Consider the following 22812-nt stretch of genomic DNA (forward strand, 5'->3'; position numbering starts at 1 on the left):
TGCTTATGTGGTGCTGAGGAATCAAACCCAGGGCCTCATGCATGCAAGGCAAGCACTCTACCACTGAGCCACCTTCCCAGCCCTCCTCTCTCACGTTTAAAGGCTGTCTGGGTAATAGGATTTTCTCAAGAAAAAGAAAATTCTGTACCTAAAAAAATTCTTGACATAATAAAAATTTTGTGAATTTCCTAGAAATTCATGTACATAGAAACACATGTAGTTTTGCAGTGTTAATACACTAGCATCAATATTCTGTCCATTTTTCCAACTCCAAGAATACCAAAGACAACAGATATATAGATGTTGTAGGGAGGTGCTTTAAGAGAAAAACTTAAGAGATAGCTGTCATTACCATAAGTGATGGATTTGACAAAAAACATTCTTACTTGACAAGTGAAAACAAATTTCTTTAGATAGATATAAATGATAGTCATGAAGTTAATGAATTCATTCATTAAAAATTAATGATTCTTTCATTTGTACAAGTTTAGTGCTGTGCTAAGCGAGGGAATGAATAAACAGTTCTTTCCTTAACGAGGTTGTAAGGACGTAATGAAATCAGTATCAGATTTTGAATGTGAAATGAGGATCAAATTCCACTGCATCATTATAAAAACACACAAAATATACTCTTGTTATACACATACATACACACAGACACACATACACACCACAAACAGACACAAAGGAAGAAGAAGATGTTAGAAAATAAAGAATTGGAGGACAGGAAGAAGAGGAGATAATCTAACATTTCCTCTATCAAGAAATGTAGCTTTTCCTAAGGTGATATAACTCACCTTGAAGACCAAAACACATAGGTTCCAAAGGCTTTTTGTGCATTGTCAATATTACTTACAAAAGGTTTATTATAAATGGTAAAAAGAAATTATAATTTTGGGGTGTGTATGTGTGTGTTTGAAATGTTTATTGTTTTGACTATGATGGCTTCATGAGTAGACACATATGTCTGCATTCATGCAATTATATATTTCAAGTATATGAATTATGTTCATGAGCTAGCTATATCCATAGCTCAATAAATCATAAGAGCAAAAATAATTTTACTGCATCATGATGAAATTCTAGCAAGTATTCTAAAACATGGGAACTTTGTACATGAATTTTATATGACTTCATTTAATTTTCTCGTGTGTGTGTGTGTGTGTGTGTGTGTGTGTGTGTGTGTGTATACTGGATTTTGAATTCAGGCCCTCCTGTTAGCTGCTCCGATGCTCTACTATTGAACATTACTCCAATCCAGTACTCAGGTATGTATTTAACAAAACAGGTATGGGATATGAAGGCTGAATGTACAAAACGGTGATGAAAATATTCAAAGAAGATCCAAACAGATATAAAGCCAAAGCATTCATGGATTGGAAGACTTAAAATAAAAAGGATGTCAATTCTCCCCTAAATTATCTCTCAGCCTAATGCTATGCTTGTCAAAATCTCAGTAAGGTTTATTATAGACATATACATACTTATTGCTAAATTTATATGGGAAGGCAGAGACTAGTGAAACTAAAGTAATCTTGAAGAAACACGGGGGAGGGGAATTGCTCTCCCTATTATTAGGGCTTACCAGGAGCTGGAGTAATAAAAATGTCTCCTGGTAATCAGACCCTGTTTCTGCTAATAGTACCAGTTTGTATAATGAGAGCGTGGTTTAGTATTCTCAGAGTATAGTAAAAGGAAATAAGTACAGAATAGCATAATCAGGACACTCATTTCCACACAATCCACCTTATATGTTCTTCATTCCCTAGTTTTACTTGCACTCATTGCAGTGTTTGTGGACATGAAGTTCTGCACAGATTTATAACATGCGTGCTCATACATCTGCCTTCACAGCAAGATCCTGTAGAGTTCACAGCCAAAGAGTTCTCTTATGTTGCCTTTAGTTCTCTACCCACCTTCTGCCTTCACTACCCACTCTATCCTTCCCCTCTTGGCAATACCAGATCTAAAACTTGGTCATTTCCAAATATACAAATGGAATCCTATAACCGGTTTTTTTGTTTGTTTGTTTGTTCTTTGTTTTTGGTCAATCATGGGACTTGGACTTGGGGCCTGGGTATTGTCCCTGAACTCTTGTGCTCAAGACTAGTATTCTACCACTTTGAGCCACAGCTCCACTTTTGGTTTTCTGGTGGTTAATTGGAGATTAGAGTCTCAGGAGTTTCCTAACTGGTCTCGCTTTGAATTTCAATCCTCATATCTCAGCCTCCTGAGTAGTTAGAATTACAGGCGTGAGCCACTAATGGCTCCTAGAACCTTTTTAAGCTCAGTATAATTCCCTGGAGATTCATTTATATTGTAAAATCAATAGCTTGCTAGTTTCTGTTTAGTTGGTTTTTTTCCCCCTCAGACGTGGGGCCTGAACTCTGAGTCTGGGCACTGTCCCTCAGATCTTCAGCTCAAGGCTAGTGCTCTACCACTTGAACCACAGCGCCACTTCCAGCCTTTTCTACTTATGTGGTGCTGAGGAATCAAACCCAGGGCCTCATGCATGCAAGGCAAGCACTCTACCACTGAGCCGTCTTCCCAGCCCTAGCTTGCTAGCTTTTGTGATATGGATATCTTAAAATTTATCAAACAAGTCACCTATTAAAGGGTATCTGGGACCATTTCAGTTGGGTGCTATTTAAATAAAGTCTTTATGGCCATTCATGCATGGATTTTAGTATGAAACTAAATGTTTAATTATCTGGCACAAATGCTCATGAATGCACCTACTAGTTCATCTGGTACTCACATGTTTTTGAAAGAAATTACTAAATGTTTGCCAGAGTGGTATACCATTTTACATTTGTATTCCCATTCAGACCATGGTCTGAAACTATCCTGGAGAAAATTAATACAAGACTATCTGGCAAATGCTAAAAGCAAAAAAACTGGGTGCATGGCTCAAGTAACAAAGTGCTTGCCTAGCAAGCATAAGGCCCTGAGTTCAATCTCCAGAACCATGAAGGAGAAGAAGGAAGAGAAGGAGAAGGAAAAGGAAGAGGGGGTAGAAAAGAGAAAGAAGATGAGGAGGAAGAAGAGGAGAAAAAGGAAAAGAGCTGAAATAAAAGTTTTAAGTTGCTTACAATTCTTACTTGCCTTATATTTAAGTATATAATGTTAATACAAGGTGCCACAACAGATAATATGAGACATGACATTGTGTTATGGAAACATCCAGGAAGAGACCTGGAATGATAGCTCTTGATTCTTCCTCATTTTAGATTGAATTTCTCCATATTTCCTCTTCCTTCCTGCTACTTGGACAGTTTCCTTATTCCAAGGCCATGAGTCATTTCCATCCCAGTTCCACTTTAACTTCTCTTATTTTCAGTTAATGTTTTGATTTCTGCTAATCAAGTTTTCTTTTCTCTTGAGTTTCCAGCATTCCCACCTGGAACTTTCTCAACTTGTCTTTCTGATGGATTTATCCTAATTTAGGTCTCAGCTTGATTTAGATGAAATTCAATTTGCTTAGGAAAATGAAGTAAGCAAAGCTGCTGGGTAATTCCCTCTGAAGGACTTGTTGACTTTTAGACTTAACACTTTTTCATCTTCCCGTGACTTCTTTTGGCACAAGAACCTTTCCAACTAACTTCCTGTTCCCGTGAAGGCTTCTCTGCTTCCCATAACCAAAGACACTCTGCATATCTTTCAAGGTTCTTATCATATGTGACCAAGATTAGATCATCTTCTGTCTTAATACACCTTTGAGATGGTAAAGTCTCAGGGAAGTTTCATAAATTATTCATATCCTAAAGTGCTGGGCACACAGAATGGTTATAGAATGAATCAGATTCTAATGTGCCATTACCATCCATTTTTGCAGATCTTTAAGATCACCACATGTTTTGTCCAAAACCCTTCCTATTACATTTTAGAAGATGGTACGCACTAAATGAGCAGCTGAGACCTAACAGTGAACTTATAAACCAACAGAACATAGTGCTGAAAGAATCTACTCCCAGAATGAAAGAACTACCATTAGTCTGTGTGCACTCTTCTGCCAGACTCAAACTCAACTGCTGGGCTCAGCAAGGGGTAGTGTTCTCTCACATTTAAACCCACTTAAATGGCATATATCAGATTCTGATGGAGTCCAGATCCAAAATCTGAGTGGAAAGGCTGCAGTGAAGATGCCACTCTACTATCTAGCATCGTTTATTCATGAATATGGAGTGTCTACTGGCATCTCCCCATTTTCCCATGTGAAACATGGAGGTTGCTGTGTGTTAGGACACTGGAATAGTGAGATTGCAAGGGGGAACCAAAATATGTTTGAAACTCAGCCTCAGCCTCCCCAACCACCTCAAGCCAGCACACAATTACAGCAAGCTCAAATGCTGCCAGGAGAAATGTTGTCTTCCTCTATGCATTTCTCCTTTCCCCTAAAGCCCGGTGTGTGTGTGTGTGTGTGTGTGTGTGTGTGTGTGTGTGTGTGTGTGTGTACGTTTAAGAAGTCACTTCTCAGTGACTATTTGTGGGTGTTTTTTTTTAATCTTCAGATGTTAGAAATTAAAATCTTGGCTCTCAAAGACATACGAAAACACCATGCGTGTGGTTTTGTGTCGTTTTTAGCTTTTTTCCCCCTGGAGCTCAAGAATAAAAAGCAAATGGAAAGAAACACTAGTAGGACAGAGGTAAACTAGTTGTAAGAGAAGGCAAGAAGGCTCAGATAATCGGCACGTTGTTCGATGGGGTGTGCCCACTGGCACAGGACCTCACAGGGAGAGGCTGGACACTCAGGATGTTTACGCGTAAAAGCAGAAGGTGGAAAAAGTAGAACACACAAGGCTCAGTGTCCTGAAAGCCTGGCACCGAAGCAGCCCACAAATAATTACCACTGCGGAGCTGTTCTGTTCCACCGTGTCCTCGTTAAAACAGATAAATACTAAGCTAACAGTGACCAACAACACAGCCAGTCTAAATAAACAAAGTAGCCATGTAGGACCACTTATGTATATAAGCAATATATGCAACTTTGTTTCCCAAACATGGGAGCCGTGAGGTATAGGGAGAATCTTGATTGAAAGAGGTCCTCCCCCCAAATGCTAATCCCTGCCATTCCTGGTGCTGGCATCCCAAGGCAAAAAGTAAGAATAAATTCATTTTTAATAAAAGAAGAAAACTTCCTGAGGGAGATGCCCACAAACTTGTTTGACTTCACCTCCATCCTTGCCAGAGAAACCAAGACTGAACTTGCTGGGGAACCGTGAACAGGACTTGGCCAGCACCAGCGCGCTCAGAGGTAGAGCCCCTCAGAGGGCAGGAGTTGGGGTTTGGAGCTGGAAGTCGGGGAGAAGACCCAAGAACTAAAGCCCAGGAAATGACTTGCCAAAGGTCAACGTCAGTGGCGTGAATCTCCTCCCGACTTTGAGCACGTCCCAATTTGCAGCAGCAAAGCAGTGGACTCGGGCTAGGAGAAGGTGAAGGGAGTGACCAGCCAGAGAAGGTGAAGGGAGTGACCAGACGGGTCACCTCCAGAGTCGCCGAGCGCGCAGGGCCAGCGCCAGGACGCCCTGAGCCTGCGGTGCTCGGATCCCCGCGTCCTCCCTTCCCCAACCTGCGCGCGATGGGGGCGCGCTCACCCAGCCAGAAGTGCAAGCGGTAGAAGAAGCCTCGGCTCGCCCGGACGGTGTGCAACACCAGGTAGGCGTCCCCAACGTAGAAGTCGCCGTAGGCACTGTCGGGCACCGGCACCAGCTCCAGCTTCTCGATCCTCCACACCTGCAGCCCAGCCTGCTTGCCCGCTCGGGCGAACTCCTGATGGTACAGTTTCTGGGCCATGGTGCCCGCTCGCCACACGACGACCAGAGAGAGAGAGAGAGTGGGGCTAGATGCTCAAGAGTCTGACCAAACCCTGGCTCATAGGAGGGACCCTGTTGGTCCGAGATTTTATAGGGTTCTCCTTAAGCAGAGGCGGGGCCTGGAATCGGGAGGGGCTCTGTGCTCGGGCGGGACGCGCAGGAGCGAAGCACTCGCTGCCACGCCCGTCACCTCGGGCCAGAAAGGCGCCCGCGTCCCCCAAGTCTTGAGATTTTTAGAGAGGACTTGTGGACACCCGTGGAAATGCCTCCTAAAACCAAACAAAAAAAAAAGTCACTTTGGCAACAGATGCAAAAGACCGCTGTGTAAACCTGCTTGGCACACCCTGGTGCACACACACCCCCGCCCGCTTGCCCAGGTTTCCCCGGCCCCTGCTAAAGCTGTTATTTCTGGGTTCTCAGGGTGCCTGATCCTAGAGGGCAACCGCCTTGATCTAGCGCTGTCGTAGAAAGGCATACCTGTGTTTTCTGGAATAATCCTTTCTGAGATCAAGACCAACCTTACTGAACCCTGTGCCGTAATCATGATTGTATGCTCCCATGCCCAGGAGAATTTTTACTTCATCTGTGTTGAAAATGTCTTACCCAACTTTTCCAGATGGCCTAAGTTTCTCTTCTTCTGGGTCTTCCCAGGTTGAAAACATCATGTAAAACAAGATGAAACCTGAAAGACCTAGCATGCCCGACCCAGGGGACAGAGCTTCTGCAAATCCCCTGGCCATCCAGAGCCTGGGTTAGATCCTCCCACCACCTGCCTCCTCCAGCCACGAAAGTCAGGGAGAAATCTGTAGAAAGCCTCCTGCGATGCTCTCGCATAGGTTTCTTTGTGGCTTCTTGACCTGCTTCTTGTGCTTCTTGACCTGCCTTTTGATGTACCTGCTCTCTGGCTGCAAGATATTAGTTTTTAATTGTTTTACCTGCAGTTTTCGCTTTGGCAGTAGCGGTAAAGCACGATAGAATGCAGATGAAAAGTCATCTTGGCATTTATTTCACAGAAACTGGTATGGCAAAGGTATCTGCTCTTCCTGAAAAACAAAGTCACCTGGCACCACAGAGAGAAAAATGAAGAGAAAAAAAAGGAAGAAAAGAATGAAAATCATTAAATATGTAAAGGATAAAAAATGCTGTTTGGGGTTGTTTGATTGGTTGGTTGGTTGGGGTTTTTTTTGTGTTTTTGGGTTTGTTTTTTTTGTGTGTGTGTAACTTTTGTTTTTGTTTTGCTGGTTCTGGGGCTTGAATTCCCGGCCTGGGTGAGGTCCCTAAGCCTCTTTCTGCTTAAAGCTAGCTAGCACTCTACCACTTGAGCCACAGCACCACTTCCAGGTTTTTTGTTTGTTTGTTTGTGTTGAGTAGTTTATGGGAGATAGGAGTCTCTCGAACTTTTCTTTGGACTGTGATCCTCAGATCTCAGCCTTCTGAGTAGCTAGGATTACATATACCTGTAAATTTTCTATCATTCTGTTTCTCAAATTGCAAGAGTCCCTGAAGGTCACTAATAATGATATTATTATCCAATGCCTTTCTTTCATAATCATGTTAAAATTTCAATAATACACTATACATGAAAAAAAATCTGCATTTCACACTGCCACCTAGCTGCTTTCCATAAAGGCAATTAAGTTACCAGTTTCTTGTCCACTTGTCCAGAGATACTCTTTCACTAACAAGAATTTCAATAATAGAGAATATACATTATAGAAGAGAGCTATTTTAACAGAAAAGGTAATATTTGCAATGTTCTAAATCTCTCCATGTATGTTGTGTATATATCTAAAGCTCAGGAAGAAGAACTTATAGAAGTTCCTGGAACCAGTAATCACAGAACTAATTTAAACCTATCAGACTTCAGAGGCATTAGAAGTGTGTTTATGTTTTGCTAACACAATATTACCAGCAGTATTTTAAATAGACTTTATTATGTATGTACATTATTATAATGTGAGATACATTTTTAGGAGTTTGACAAGGTTAGTGTTATGATTGGGATACAAAGTATCTTTCAAAAAGGCTCATGTCTCAAGGTACCAATGGCTCATACCTGTAATCCTAGCTACCCAGGAAACTGAGATCTGAGGATCACAGATCAATGTAAGATCAGTCAGGAAAGTCCTTGGGACTCCTATCTCCAATTAACCAGTAAAAAACCAGATATGGAGCTGTGACTCAAGTGGTAGAGTGCTAGCTTTGAACAAATAAAACCTCAGGGGCATCTTCTAGTTCATGAGTTCAAACCCCAAGACAAGCACAGAAATTTAAAAAAAATCTCCTGTTGAATGATTGGTTGTCAGATGATGGATCCAATTATTGAGAGGTGAGTGAATCATGAAGGTTCCCTAATCAATAGATGAAGCTCTTGATAGATTACTAGCTTGATGATAGAAATTGGAAAGTCAGGCCTAGTTGGAGGAAGTAGGTCACTGAGGGCATGTCCTGGAAAGACATACCTGTCTTCAGCCTGCTCTTGTCTCTTCTTTTTCCCAGTTACCCTGAGGTAACCATCTCTGCTCTATCACATGCCTTCTGCCATGATGTCCTGCCTCACCATGGTGCAGAAACAATGGTACCAAGTGACCATGCAAGCCAAAATACTCTTTCTTCCTTTTCAGTCATCTTCCTCAGGTATTGGTCACAATAATGATAAAAATAACACAGTTAGAATTAAAAGGTTTTGTTTTTTTTCCTTTTATCATTCTTTAAATTTTTATTTTATTGTAAAGATGTTGTGCAGAGAGGTTACAGTTACGTGAGTAAGGTAATGAGTACATTTCTTGTCCAGCATTGTGACCCCTCATTTGTTTTTCTCCTACTATCCCTTCTCTTCCCACATCCCCCACTCCTCCCAAAGACACTCTGTTGGACATGAATTTAAAAGCTCTGATCATGGTCCTGTAATTATGAAGTCAATCACGACCTTCAGGCTATGGCATTGACTGCCAGGATTCAGTTCTTGCCTCCATTTATTTCTAGGGCTTTCTGCAAATCAATGAAGTATAGCAAGCCTTGAGTCCTCTCACAAAATGAGATTATGATAGTATTCTTCTTATCAGATGGCTACATGAATTAAATGGGTTTACAGAAGTTAAACATGTGTGACTTTTATATAGAAAGTGCTCAGTAGTTAGAAATTACTCTTATGTGGTGGTACATTTCCCTTTGGTCTTCTAGATTCCTTTTCCTGCCTTCTTCACCTTATAGCCTTCCCGGAGCCTGATCTACATGCTCTCTACCATGGGGGTTTGTTTGGAAACCAAACAGGGAGAGGTGTGTCAAGAAGTCAGACTGTATCTTAGCCCATTTTGTATTGCCATCTCAGATTTTACCAAGAAAAAAAATTACCTCTTACAACTCTGAAGAAGCTGGTTGCAGTGTCTTTCTTGCGTGGGGCAAGGGCCTTCTTGCTGCATCACCTCGTGATGGAAGGCAGAAAGGTAAGAAAGAGCTCAGAAAAGCAAGGCAGAGATGGAGCTTGCAGTGGCAGGCCCTTTGATCACCATTAATCCAGCCACAGCCCTCAGCCCAATCCCATCTCAAAGGTCCCATCTCTTAACACACTGCTGGGTGGGGATTGAGTGTCCAATACAAGCCATTGGGAGGGACACATTCAGATCTAAGTATTATTATGTGTTTCCTTGGCTCCCTCCACCAAAGGTCACTGTTCATTTAAGGACACAAATTCTATGTCAGCTTTTTCTCTTCCTCTGAATTACAGTAATTGCCCCTTCACAGAAGGTATCTCTTCACACATGGTATCTGGTTCCTCTGTTCTATTTCTATGTGGGGAGGGAAGGGGGGAATTGACTAAGGGTGTGGCTCACGGGGCACTGCACTAGTCTACCAAGCAGGAGACTCTGTGTTCCAACTCCAATACTTGACTACAGGTATGCCTCAAGTGGTAGAGATGCAGCCATAACTGACAAAGTTAAGCAAAAGGGCAAGGCCTTGAGTTCAAGTTCCAGTACTGGCACACACACAAAACATGGCCCCCACCCCACCCCCACTAAACCCTCCTAGAAAACAAGAATTTTTCTATTTTGTATTAATTCTGGCTGTTGAGATTTATTATCTACTCTTTTTTTCCTAAACAAAACAAAGTAAGTTAGGTAACAGTGAGCCTCAGTTTACAGATGAGGAAACAGAAGCTTTAGAACTTGCCACAGAAATTAAATTCCCCAAAAGCAAATCTTCAAAGAAACAACTGCCCAATAAATAAGTGGGCTAAAGACTTAAAGAGAAACTTCTCTGAAGAGGAAAGAAGGATGGCCAATAGACACATGAAGAAATGCTCAACCTCTCTAGCCATAAAAGAAATGCAAATCAAAACAACATTGAGATACCACCTCACCCCAGTTAGAATGGCTAGAATCAAGAACTCTAATACTAACAGATGCTGGAGGGGATGTGGACAGAAGGGAACCTTACTGCATTGTTGGTGGGAGTGTAAACTTGTTCAACCACTTTGGAAAGCAGTATGGAGGTTCCTCAAAAGACTCCACATAGAGCTCCCCTATGACCCAGCAATCCCACGTTTGGGCATTTACCCAAATGTTTACAAACAAGACCACACTAAAGCTACCAGCACAACTACGTTTATTGCAGCATTATTTACTATCGCTAAGATATGGAAACAACCCAGATGTCCCTCACTAGATGAATGGATCAAGAAAATATGGTATATATACACAATGGAATTTTATGCCTCCATCAGAAAGAATGACACTGCCCCATTTGTTAGGAAATGGAAAGGCTTGGAAAAAATTATATTAAGTGAAGTAAGCCAGGCCCAAAGAAACATAGGTCCCATGATTTCCCTTATTTGCAATATCTAGTATATGTCTGAGTCAAGCAGAAAAGGTCGGATAAGTTGAAGTTAGGGGAATGAACCCCAAGATAAGCATTCAAATGTTTTTTTGTTCTTTCATGCAATTGTTTCTAACACATTTATAAGATGATTTCTTTGTTGCTTTGTTTGTCCCTCCCCCATGGTATAACCCCTGCTTTCACTGTATTTGATGTCGGTATAATTTGTGGAGGGGAAGGGAAAAACAAATCGTTTAAATAGGGACACAGATGGACCCATTGCAACAATGAGATGTACAAGTCGTTATGTCGAAAAACGAACTTTACAACTTTGGTGGGGGGGGTGGATCAGATGGGGGAAGTGGGGGAGTATGGGAAGGGATGGGAAGGGGAAACAAAGAAGAGGCAACAATGTTTGATAAGAAATGTACTTGTTATCTTGCCCATGTAATTGTAACTCCTCTGTATGGTATTCTCACACACACAAAAATGTGTTAAAAAAAAAAAAAAAAGAACTTGCCACAGGTCACCCAGGTGGGCAAGAAGCCAAGGGCGACTCAAGCCCACTAATTCTTAGGCACTTGTTCTTTACCCCCCCCCCAAAAAAAACTGATTCTATTGATTCAAATCCTTTGGCCAAGCCTTGTTCACCTAAGTATGCTATAAATATTCATTTTCTCCAACTAGTCCCTAGAGAATCTTCTGGTCCAGTATGCCTTCTACAGGACTTTTGCCATGAAGTTATAATATGTCTTTTTTTACTTATCTACAGTGTGAAATTGTATGTTCTCTGACTCCTTCTGGGTAAAAGTATATAAGAACTAAGTGCTGAATTTAAGATAACTTAAAAATTAGACTCACGATACTGCCTCCCCTATTTCTACTCTATATTCCCACTTACCATTTTAATGAAAATACCTTCCTAGAACAAATAAAAAGAAACTCCTGTATAAACAAGACACTAGCCTGAGATCTAAAATTTATGAAGGCATTAAGGTAAAACAAACAAACAAAAAACCAGCAATCACGATGAATAGTATTTCAAGACATTATTTTGAAAAGAAAAATGCAAAAGGCATTTCACATTTTGGAAGCTAAGGATCTGTGAAAGCTGATCCTTGCCTTTACTGAAAATTTTCATTCAACATTTTTGCATTCATGTTGATTTTTCTGAAACACTGCATTAAAAATATTATTTACCTTAATCACCATTTGCTTTTTGTTTATGTTTGTTTATGTTTGTTTTGCCATCTCAAATTTTGTGCCTGGTGCAAGTGCTGTTCCCTCCCATGCCCAGTTCTGTTCTGGCTAAGGAAGCTCAAGTCTCAAACTCCCACCTTTCTTGGTGGACAGAGCTGCCTAACTGACCCTGCAGAGGTCCAGGGCACGGTGTTCACAGCAGCCTGTTTCTCCCATTGGTTCTAACTAATGTCACTGGCAGCAGCATTAAACTTTAACTTTGCATTCTATAGATAAAGTGATTGTCCACAAGACTATCCTCCGTTGTTTACCCCCTCATCAGTAAACTTGCAGTGTAAGTGAAGGAGCCTGGTTTATAGTATAGCTCAAATCTAGGTTTAATCCTTGGTCTTTCACTCTTCTGCCAGTTGAGTTTGGCTAAGTTACTTAACATTATTGGACCTCAGTTTTCCCACCTGTGAACTGCCAAAAGGAACTTTAACTGCCAAGAGGAATAGTAACTGCAAGCTTGGAACAGTAATGGGAACAGAGTAATCAGCAGTAAGCAGCTGAGGTTAATCAATGATGAACTTCTTTCCCCTAATTCAGTCCTCCAAGAAGAATGTTTCTGGCATCCAGTTTGAATAAGGACCATCCATTTCCTAAAAGAAAAGGAGACCTCCAAACCAGGTGCCAATTTCTATTCTACTTTCTCTCTCCTCTTTCTCTCTCCTTTCCTAAAAGTATATAATTTTCTCCCATAGCCATCTAATCTGTCTACTAAGTTTTATTTTAATACTGTGTGCATGTGTGTGTGTGCGTGCACACGCAGGTATGCTACTAATGAGGCTTGAACTCAGGTCCTCGGGTCTCTACTTGACTTTTTCACTCAAAGATGGCACTCTACTACTTCCACTTCCACTACTTCTATTCTACACTTCCGCTGCTGGCATTTTGCTGGGTAGTTGGAGATTAGAGTCTCTGAGATTTGTCTGTCCAGGCTAGCTTTGAACTGAGATCCTGAGATCTCAGCCTCCTGAGTAGCTAGTATTACAAGTATTATGGGTATTAGCCACCAATGCCCTAAATTCTTAAAGTTTTTATAGACTAATTAAAGGTGCACATATCATTGTTCTGGATCAGCAATTTTCATCATCCTCTGTGTGTCCCCCAAGGCTTTTGATATGCTCTTACCTGAGCATCATTACCACAGTCTGAAATGTGTTTTCTCGCATCAGATCACAGGCTTAATTAGGGCTCATTATTTTGTTGCCTGGCATTACTGTAATCTGTGTTGAATCGATGTGACTGAACTGTTAGCTTTAGATTAATTATTTATTTTTCATCAATTTATGAATCCTTTCATATCAGGAGAAAACAGTGTGAGTCCAAGAGTCCAAGATTTAGGGTATGGAGCCTTGTGGCTGAATTCAAGGTGGATATTCTGGAGTATTAATATCCAAGGGGAAGTACTGTATTGTTTAATTCTTAAAAACTAAGGATGTCAAATAATGCAATTGATATTTTGTGCCATTCATGAGAATGAGTTAGAAAAATAGTATTGGTTTCAAGTGATCTGTCACTGTATCTATTTCTTCCTTTGTTCCTTTTTTCTCTCTCTCACTTTCTCTGTTTTTCTTTCTCTTTCTTTTATGACAGAATTCTTGAAACTAAATATATATGAAAGAAGAGAGGGGCACTTACTTTCCTTTGGAGAAGGAAGTGCTATTAATACTTACTTAATTTGATTACAAAGAAGAAAAGAAGTAATTAAAATAAGTTTCTTTTACTGGCATTCTTGCTAAGTAGTAAATTTGTCTCTTGTCTTGTCTCACTGAATCATTTACAAGTATAAACATGGCACCTAGAGTCAGATGAGTTGAGTGCTATGAAGATTAAAAGAGGTGATGTATGCACATAATCCATTAACAAGGTTAAAGATTATCAGAGGCCCTCAGTCAATGTGCCTATCCAAGCTTGGTCATTACAAACAGAATGCACTCCAGGAAAAGAAGATTTACAATGACCCAGCTCAGAGTAGACAAACTACAAATTTTTTATTCACTTAAATCAAGATGTTAGAGATTAACCTTCATAAATGAGGCATTTTTAACCTTACACATGATAATATAATCATGGTTATATTATCATGGTTCAGCACTAAGGTGAAAGTTATATTATCATGGTTATATTATCATGGTTCAGCACTAAGGTGAAAGTTTTATTGGTCTTGAATATTGACTATTGTGATAAATAATTAATTTTTATGTAAGATGGTGTGGCTCAGCAGACTATAATTTGTTGGCTTAGTCCTTATGTTTTGATCTTTCCATCTACTAGTAAAATTATTGCCACTCGGGCAATCACCACCCCTTGGGAGAATACTAATAAGATATCCTCATGATGTTAAAAGTTTAGATATAAAACCGAACATCAGTAGCTCATGCTTGTAATTCTTGCTACTCAGGAGGCTAAGATCTGAGGATCGTGGTTTTCAGATACTCTGCACAAGAAAGTTTGTTAAAACTCTTTATCTTCAATTAACCACCAAAAAACCCAGAAGTGGAACTGTGGCTCAAGTGGCAGAGTGTAAGTCTTTGAGCACCAAAGTTCAGGGACAGTGCCCAGGCCCTGAGTCTAAGCCCCAGGACTAGCAGAAGAAGAAGAAGAAAAAAGAAAGAAAGAAATGAGGAGGAGGAGGAGGAGGAGAGGAGGAGAAGAAGGATGAAGATGAGGAGGAAGAAATAATTGTTGCTTAAATATGACACAATGCTTATGATCATGGTAAAGGTTGAAAATCAGTCTCCTGAAGACTTGGTATTTAAAATGATAGTGTTTCCTTTAAAGTAACTGTTTAGGTGTTTCCTTTTTTTGTGTTTTTTTGTTTGTTGGCTTGTTCCTTATTTGTGTGTGTTTTGGTCCTCGGGCTTGAATTTAGGTACTGTTCCTGAGTTTTGAGTGCTCAAGACTTGCACTCTACCACTTGAGCCATAGCTCCACTTCAGGCTTTTTGGTAATTTGGGCTTTCGGCCTGGGCTGGCTTCAAACCACGATCCTTAGCCTCCTTAGTAGCTAGGTGAGCCTTCAACACCCTACTAAGCTAACATAACTAGAGATCATTTAGTTTCAAAATATCATAAAACTGAGGCTGAAGCATCTTGAGACTACAACAAAATTTGGTTTTATTTCTAACTACTACAAATCAGAATTAACATTTTATCCATTTTTGTTTGTAGCCCTAGCCTCACCATCTCTTAAGAAATAATCAGTTTTTCAACTAGCACTTCAATGACATTTAAATGTTAGAGCTACGTGGCCATACAAGATGATCATGTCAGGAAGACACTTAAAAACCTAAAGGTAATCACAAGGTACAGATAGCTTAGATCTGTAATCTTAGCTACTCAAGAGGCTGAGACTTGGAGAATTGAGACACAGAAAGCTCTGTGAAACTGTCTTCAAGTAACCAGGAAAATGTCTGACTGGAAGAGTCTTCAGATAGTAAAGCCCCAAGCAAATAAGTCAAATAAATGCAAGACATTGAGTTCAAGTTTCAGTATCAACACAAAATTAGTTAATTCCCCTAAAACAAAGGAAAGGTTGGTTGTTACTTTTTAAGGTAAAGCTTGTAGATTTCCTTCTGCTAGCCAGAAATCACTTCCTTTCACCCATTCTCTTTTTAACACCACATCTCTTAGATAATTGAGCAACTTAACCAGCATTCCTTTCACTTTTTGCTTCCTCTTATCTTGGTATTTTGAGGCTTCCCTGAAATCATCGGTTTCTATGAACTAGTCAAATTTATTTTATATATCTCAGAGAACATGTGTTTTGAGATCCACCAAAGGGACCCACCACCCTTAGTCTACTCAGTCCCTCTCCTAAAATTACAAAGATCAAAACTGAACTATTCCACAACTAATTATTCTGATTTTTCCTGATATTCCCTCATATTCAAGCTTTTGGCTCCATTATTCCACAGGAATTCATGGAGAATAATTTGCTTTACCAATGGAGTGTTGGGGTACTGAGACACAGTATAGATTTTTTAAAGCTGAGGGAGGATGCTTCTCATTTTGTCCACATTGTTATTTAGATACTTATTGTGCATTTTTCTGATTATAGTAGTTTCATACATTTATGGAAGAAATAGATTTAAAAAAACTAAATTTAAATAAGATCAACACAATCTCTAATCACACATTCTAAGAATTGGCTCTGATACCATCTCAAACAAAATGAAAGTAATGTTGCATTCCCGTACATGTTGATTTATCATTTATTTTTATCAACTATAAATCTAGATCTTTTCTTTGGTTGAACAAGCCTGACCCCCCAAAAAACATCAACTTTTTCTTTTTGAATCCCTGACTTATTCTGTGTTATTTTAAAGTGAGTGTATAATTTTAACTTTTTAAATGAAAATTAGATCACATAATGCTTTGAGATTATGTCATCCATAATCACAATTTCCTTGCTATCTTTCTATAATGGAAATCCTACAGGTTTCCAAAGACTTCAGTCTGGTGTGGATGTTTGATGTGATCAACTCCCCCTGTGTGGCAGGCCAGGACTGAAGAAGAAGAAGAAGAAGAACAATGCATCATTCCTAAATCTTGGAGAGCCATAAACAGCCCCATCTCAAGAGAGCCTATTGTTCTAGACTGAATAGTCTGGGAACCTGAAAATATGGAACAATTGCAAGTTGTTGGTGGAGGAAGGAGGGTGCCCCACTACAGTAGTGTCTAGGCAGGAAAGGGAGAGGGTCTGCCACAGATCCTCAGAGATGCTGCAGCTGTGGAAGTCTGCTGTTTCTTCCCTCTGCAGTAAGAATAATCCCCAACATGTGGGGTATACCAGGAAAGAATCAAGCATTATTGACTCAGCAAAGCATCGAACATCTAAGATGAAGAAAGGAACAATTTGTACTTACCTTCCTATAGTAACCCTAAATAGTCCTAACACACCAATGAAAACTACCTGAATCAATTTTAAGAAAAGAAAGCAAGCTCTGTTCACTGTCTGCAAGAAACTCAACTCACCCACAAAAACACACAAAAACAAACAAACAAAAGAGAAAGGTTGGAAAGTGATTTTCAATGTCAGTTAGCTCTTCTTGCTACTGTGGGGGAAAAAAACTGATGGCAGACAGTCTAGTGGAAGAAAGACTTACTGTGCATCCTGTTTTCAGTGTTCTATCTGTAGTTGATTAGCCCATATCCTTGGGTAAAACAGCATGGTGACAGTAGCATGTGTAGAAGACAAATATCCCATCAGCACAGACAGGAAACAGAAAAATAGCAAGTACAAAAAGTCCTGGGCAAGCTATAGTGCCAAGCATGCCCCAACAATGGCCTACATCTTCCAACTTGACCCCATCTCTAACTTTCCACAGTCTCATAATAATGTCATCAGATTATAAATTCACCAATGGATTAATCCAGTCAGTAGGTTCTATCCCCCATGATGCAAATGCCCACCCACTTACATCCAAAGATGTGCTTTACCAATCACCTAGATTCTCTTAATAGTAGTTCAAGAAAACAGAAACCATAAGCAAGAAGTAGCCATACTCAGTCTGACAGAATAGCCTCCAACTAAACTTCATCAAAATGGCTAACGAAGATCACTACATATTGATAACTGGAAAAATCCATCCAGAAGATACAAGGATTTTAAGTAGAGATGCACCAAACATCAGGTGCATCTAAAAGAAATCCCACTGGACATCAAGGGACAGATGAGTCTTGAAACCTCATTCTCACCCATAAGTAGATCATCCAGACAAAAATCAATAAAGGCACTTTAGAGGTAAACTGCATCATAGATCAAATAGACTTAACAGATAAGTACAGAATATTCCATCCACTAGCTATCCAATAAACGTTCTTCTCAGCATCTCATGGAACTGCTACTAAACTACATGACATTTTAGGCCATAAAACAAGTCTTAACAAATACAAAAAAAAGAGATAAATTTCTTAATAGAATAGAACTGTAAGTTAATAGCAAGAGAACATATACAAATATATGGACATTCAACAAAACCCATTTGAATGATCAGTGTGTCATTGAAGAAATCAGATGGGGAATTTTAAAATTCTTAAAATCAAATGAAAATACCACTTACCAGAATCACTGCAATAAAGCAAAGGAAATTCTGAAAGAAGTATTAGCTATGAGTGCCTACATTAAAAAATATCAAGAGCAATCTCAAATAAATGATCTATTGATATGCCTCAAAGTCTCAGAAAATCAAGAATAGGCCAAACCCAAAATGATTTGATGTTCCTCAAATCATTCCTAAAAATAGAAGAGAAGGAGCACTTCTGAACTAATTCTATAAGGCAATATAAACTGATATAAATTGCATAATTATGCGACAGAAGACAGAGCTACTTACCAATTTCCTTTATACATACTGCAAAACTCGATAAAGTATTTGCCTGAACTCAACCACAAAGTAATAGATCCTACACCACAATCAAGCTTGTTTCATTCCAGAGATATAAAAAGTTCAACATGCATAAATCAATAAGTGTAATATGTCACTTAAACAGATGAAAGTCAGGCACGGTGGTTCATGTCTCCAATTCTAACTACTTGGGAGGCTGATATTGGGAGCATCATGATTCAAGACCAATTTGGCAAAAGGTTCACAAAATCCTCATCTCAAGTAATAACTTGGCACAGTGGCACATGCTTATCATTTCAGCTATGTGAAAATGTTGAGATCAGTAGGATCAAAGTTCCAGGCCAGCCTGGGAGGAAAAAAATGTTACAAGACTCTCAAAATTAACCAAATTAAAATAACAGTAAAAACTTCAGAATCATCCAGATTCTAAATATTAGAAGCATGTATCTATACCCCTCACAATCAGGAGGCTAAGGAAGAAGAGTGAGTTTTGAGATAAGTCTGGACTGCATAGTGAGACACTGCAAAAACACTTACAAATCAGTTTATCTGTATTAAGAGATTTTAAATGTCAGCATATTCACACATGAATTTTAGAATTATTAGAACAAGAAATTACTTAAAGATATAGAGGAATTTACAAATCCTAAAGAAGAGCATAAAGAGAATGATGAGAATGATGGTGATTCTAATTCCATTTTTTGTGTGTGTATGTTTTGAGCTTCTGTAACAAAAAAGAGAACTTTTAATTCAGGAAGTATTTCTCATAGACTATGAGCCATGAGTTACTCATTTACTATTTTATTACCATCTGGTTTAAGAATATGTGAGAAAAAAAGCAACCACTTGTTCTTATGACCTGAATCTTTGTAGCCTTACAAATCAGCATTGCATGCCAGGGGTGTGGGGGGAGGAGGAAGACGTTCAAGTGATTTTTTAAATAATATGCTTTGCATTGCGTTTAATTTGGCTTTCTTATGTAACTTCAAATCTTATCATTCACACAGTATATGTATTATTGATTTAACTGAGCAAGAAGAAGGAAAGGAGGAACGGACTGGGGGAGTATTCAAAGTAAAAGAAGACTGAAAAATAAAGAAACATGTTTCTTCCCTTTCAGCTACATTTTGTCCAATATGCTTAATTCTTATTCTCTTCCACTGACCATCTTAAATATGTGATGGCAATATTTAATTACTTAAATAATGACAGTGAAAACTTGCAGCCCACATATTCCTTAACAATAAAGTTAAAAATGGTAAAAAAAAAATCAAGCCAGGCACTGGTGGCTCATGCCTGTATTCCTCGCTCAGGAGACTGAGATCTGAGGATCACAGTTCAAAGCCAGCCCAGGCAGGAAAGTCCGTGAGACTCTTATCTCCAATTAAGCACCAGAAGACCAAAAGTGGCACTGAGTCTCAAGTGGTAGAGCACTCACCTTGAGCTGAATAGCTGAGGGACAGCGCCCAGGCCCAGAGTTCAAACCCCATGAAAAAAAAAAAAAAAAAGAGCTAAAATCAGGAGGCCTCAAGCTTGCAGGCTTTATGATATGACAGCATAATTCTTTGACTTCTTTTCCTTGTTCTTATCAAGTACATAAGTACTTATCTTGTAAAAAAAAAAAAAAGGGGGGGGGACATCTTTTCAAAGTTCTTTCTGGCGTATCATTTAGATAACCCAAGTAGATTTCCAGTTTAAATAAACTTGAGAATACAAGATTAAAAGTGAGTCAGTATTACGGAAACTCTCTTGCCCTCTGTGCAAAGCAGTATAAAAGTTCCATACATGCAGGCTAGAGCCTGGCTCAGCAGGATTGCTTGTTCTAGTAATACTCCCTGCACTACAAACAAGAAAATTTCAAGTTTTATAAATGAGGGCAAAAACAAACAAACAAAAACTCTAAAAGACTATTTCAATAACAGGTAAATAGTTTCAAACTTGACTATTCTAATTTTGTATTTCAACCAGGGGAAAATTTGAATATTTCTTTATAATTTTTCAAATGTCAGTTATTTTAATTGTGTGAATACATGTGTGTATACGTGTGTGTGTGTATGCTGGTCCTGAAGTTTGAACTCAGGACCTAAGCGCTGTCCCTGAGCTTTTTGCTCAAAGCTACCACTCTACCACTTGAGCCACACCTCCACTTTCTGCTTTTTGGTGCTTAGCTGGAGATAAGAGTCGCATGGACTTTCTTATCCAGTCTGGCTTTGAACCATGTTCCTCAGATCTCAGCTTCCTAAGTAGCTAGGAAGACAAGCATGAGCCATCAGTGCTTGGCATTCTTTTAAACTTTACTTATACTCTAAGAAACATAGAAAAGGCATATTTTGGTTTTAAGAGAATAAAATGCCTTCCTTTCATAGATGAATGGATATGTGAAATACTTAAACATTTAGGTAAAGTTAGAGGTGAAAAGACAGTGGATACCTGCTTCTGCCTTTGCATGCTTTCCAGGCCAAGAGTAGAGAGGTTAGGATTCTACACTTTGCAATTAAAAAGAAAGCTATCTAGGTTTATCTCCAGATGTTCTATTTGTAGTTGTGTGGCCTTTGGCAAATTATCCACTTCCCCTCTATAAAAGTGATGATGCATTTATATTGGATATATACATGTAATTGTTGTAATGTTTAAATTGGACTATGCACAAAAAGTAGATAACTAGAATAGTTATAGAATATGCTTAATAAGAGAGGTAAGTTCTTTCCATCTCAGAGTTCTTTCTCTGAGATACATTTGTAATTTATAATATTTAGCATTGAGTCTGTGTGCTTTGGCCCAATTGCTGTGAAAGTGACTTTTAGAATCATATTTGTATATAAAGGGCAAAGATGTAGCATATAGTTACATAATTGAAGGATTCTGAAAATTATCTTGGAAGCCACTGAAAAACACTATTTTCTCCTTGGAAAAAAATACTTCTTTTGAGTTTCAACCTATATCTGGTTTGCATGAGTCTTATAAATCATAATTTGTACTCTTTCTCTCTTCCTCTCTCTTTCTGAAATTAAGGCCTGATAATCTCCACAAAACCCTGACAATTACATCTTTTATATTTTTTAAGAGTTGCTTCAAGTTTTTGCCTTCTCCAACCCTTTACAAAGAAAAATTCAAACAAGCACGTTTTAACTTGGCCTTTGTCGCTTTCTGACTCAATTGACCATAAAAATGTGAACAGGTTGGGCTGGAATACAGCATAGTGGCAAATATAGCATGTGCAATGTCCTAGGTTCAATCTCCAGTATCAAAAATTACAGACCAAAAAAAATGTGAAGATGTCTTACTGTCCAACTTAAACTTAAGGCAGTGTGCTGTGCCTTGACTGATTTGTTAGGGAAAAATTCACTGGAATATTTAAGGCCCGCGGGTTCTAGAGATTAATTACATAAACACAATTCCACCCATCATACAATGTGGGCATGTTGTTTTTTAAAAAGTGAGAGCATTAGCCTCTAGTTCTTAAGATAGATGCTTCTGTGGATTCATAAGATCATATAAAGTGCTGAAAACAGTGCCCAGTACAAAACAAGGAAATATTAGCAACTGTTATAACACATACATTGTTATTATAACACATACAAACCAAAGTGTGTGTGTGATGTACATATAAATGTTTACAAATAGGCCTACTCAGACACACATGTATGAATAAGCATAAACACACAGGTTGGAAAGTCTGTTAATTTTATCTTGCAGTCAGTCTTCTGCTTATTGTGGACTAAATTTTCATAGAAGGACACAGAAATAATATTTGAAAGTTACTGTCTATCTAAAATAAAGGTACCTTGGTGTACATATAGCTTTCTTTCCAAATGTTTTGCTTTATGAGTAACTCATAAAGTTACAAGTTTTCTGTTCATAACTTTTTAAATCAGTACTTCTCTTTATGGAAAATAGATTCTTAGGGGTAAAATTGATCATCAACCCATATTTTAAATTTCTTTTTTTGGGGGGGGTCCAGTCGTGGGGCCTGAACTCTGGGCTCTGTCCCTCAGCTCTTCAGCTCAAGGCTAGCGCTCTACCACTTGAGCCACAATGCCACTTCCTGCTTTTTTTTTCTTTTTGCTTATGTGGTGCTGAGGAATCGAACCCAGGGCCTCATGAATGCAAGGCAAGCGCTCTACCACTGAGCCACCTTCCCAGCCCCCATATTTTAAATTTCTAACAGTTCCAAATTATTACCAAGATACACTATTTTACTCACCAAACACAGTGCCTTAGATATTCCTCAGACCTTAACTAGAACTTACTGCCATGCAAGTACTTCAAGTCCAATGTGTACAAATTCTGTTGCATCTGGTTTTCACTCATCTCCTTCCTATTAATTATGTTGAACATATTTCCTTTTAGTTTCAGGCTTTTTCTAAGTGTTTTGTGACTTTTATACTTACAGTACTTACACACTTATCTTCTGTGTGGCTTCTTTTAATATTAACTACTAATCTCATACGTTTTACAAACATCTTCTCCTAATCTGTTGTTTTATCTGGACTGTTTTCCCCTTTAAGATGAACTTTAAACAAGCTTAAGATATCCACATACTGTCTTGTAATGACTTTATAGCTTTTATTTCTCTTTAGACATGTATAT

General features: G+C 39.0%; 1 protein-coding gene across 1 annotated transcript in view; it reads right to left on the reverse strand.

Annotated features, from left to right (window-relative positions):
• Window positions 1-5884, reverse strand: part of Scin (scinderin) — an 83459-nt gene extending 77575 nt beyond the window's left edge. Inside the window, exons 1-2 of the mRNA XM_013023992.1 lie at window positions 5174-5884; window positions 3603-3714 (exon numbers count right to left, since the gene is read on the reverse strand). Of these exons, the coding sequence (XP_012879446.1) occupies window positions 3603-3714; window positions 5174-5793 (732 nt within the window). The 5' untranslated portion in view covers window positions 5794-5884. The remainder of the gene's footprint in view (window positions 1-3602; window positions 3715-5173) is intronic.
• Window positions 5885-22812: the final 16928 nt, after the last annotated feature.

The sequence above is a fragment of the Dipodomys ordii genome, unplaced genomic scaffold (assembly GCF_000151885.1).
Source record: "Dipodomys ordii isolate 6190 unplaced genomic scaffold, Dord_2.0 Scaffold72, whole genome shotgun sequence".
Lineage (NCBI taxonomy): Eukaryota > Metazoa > Chordata > Mammalia > Rodentia > Heteromyidae > Dipodomys > Dipodomys ordii.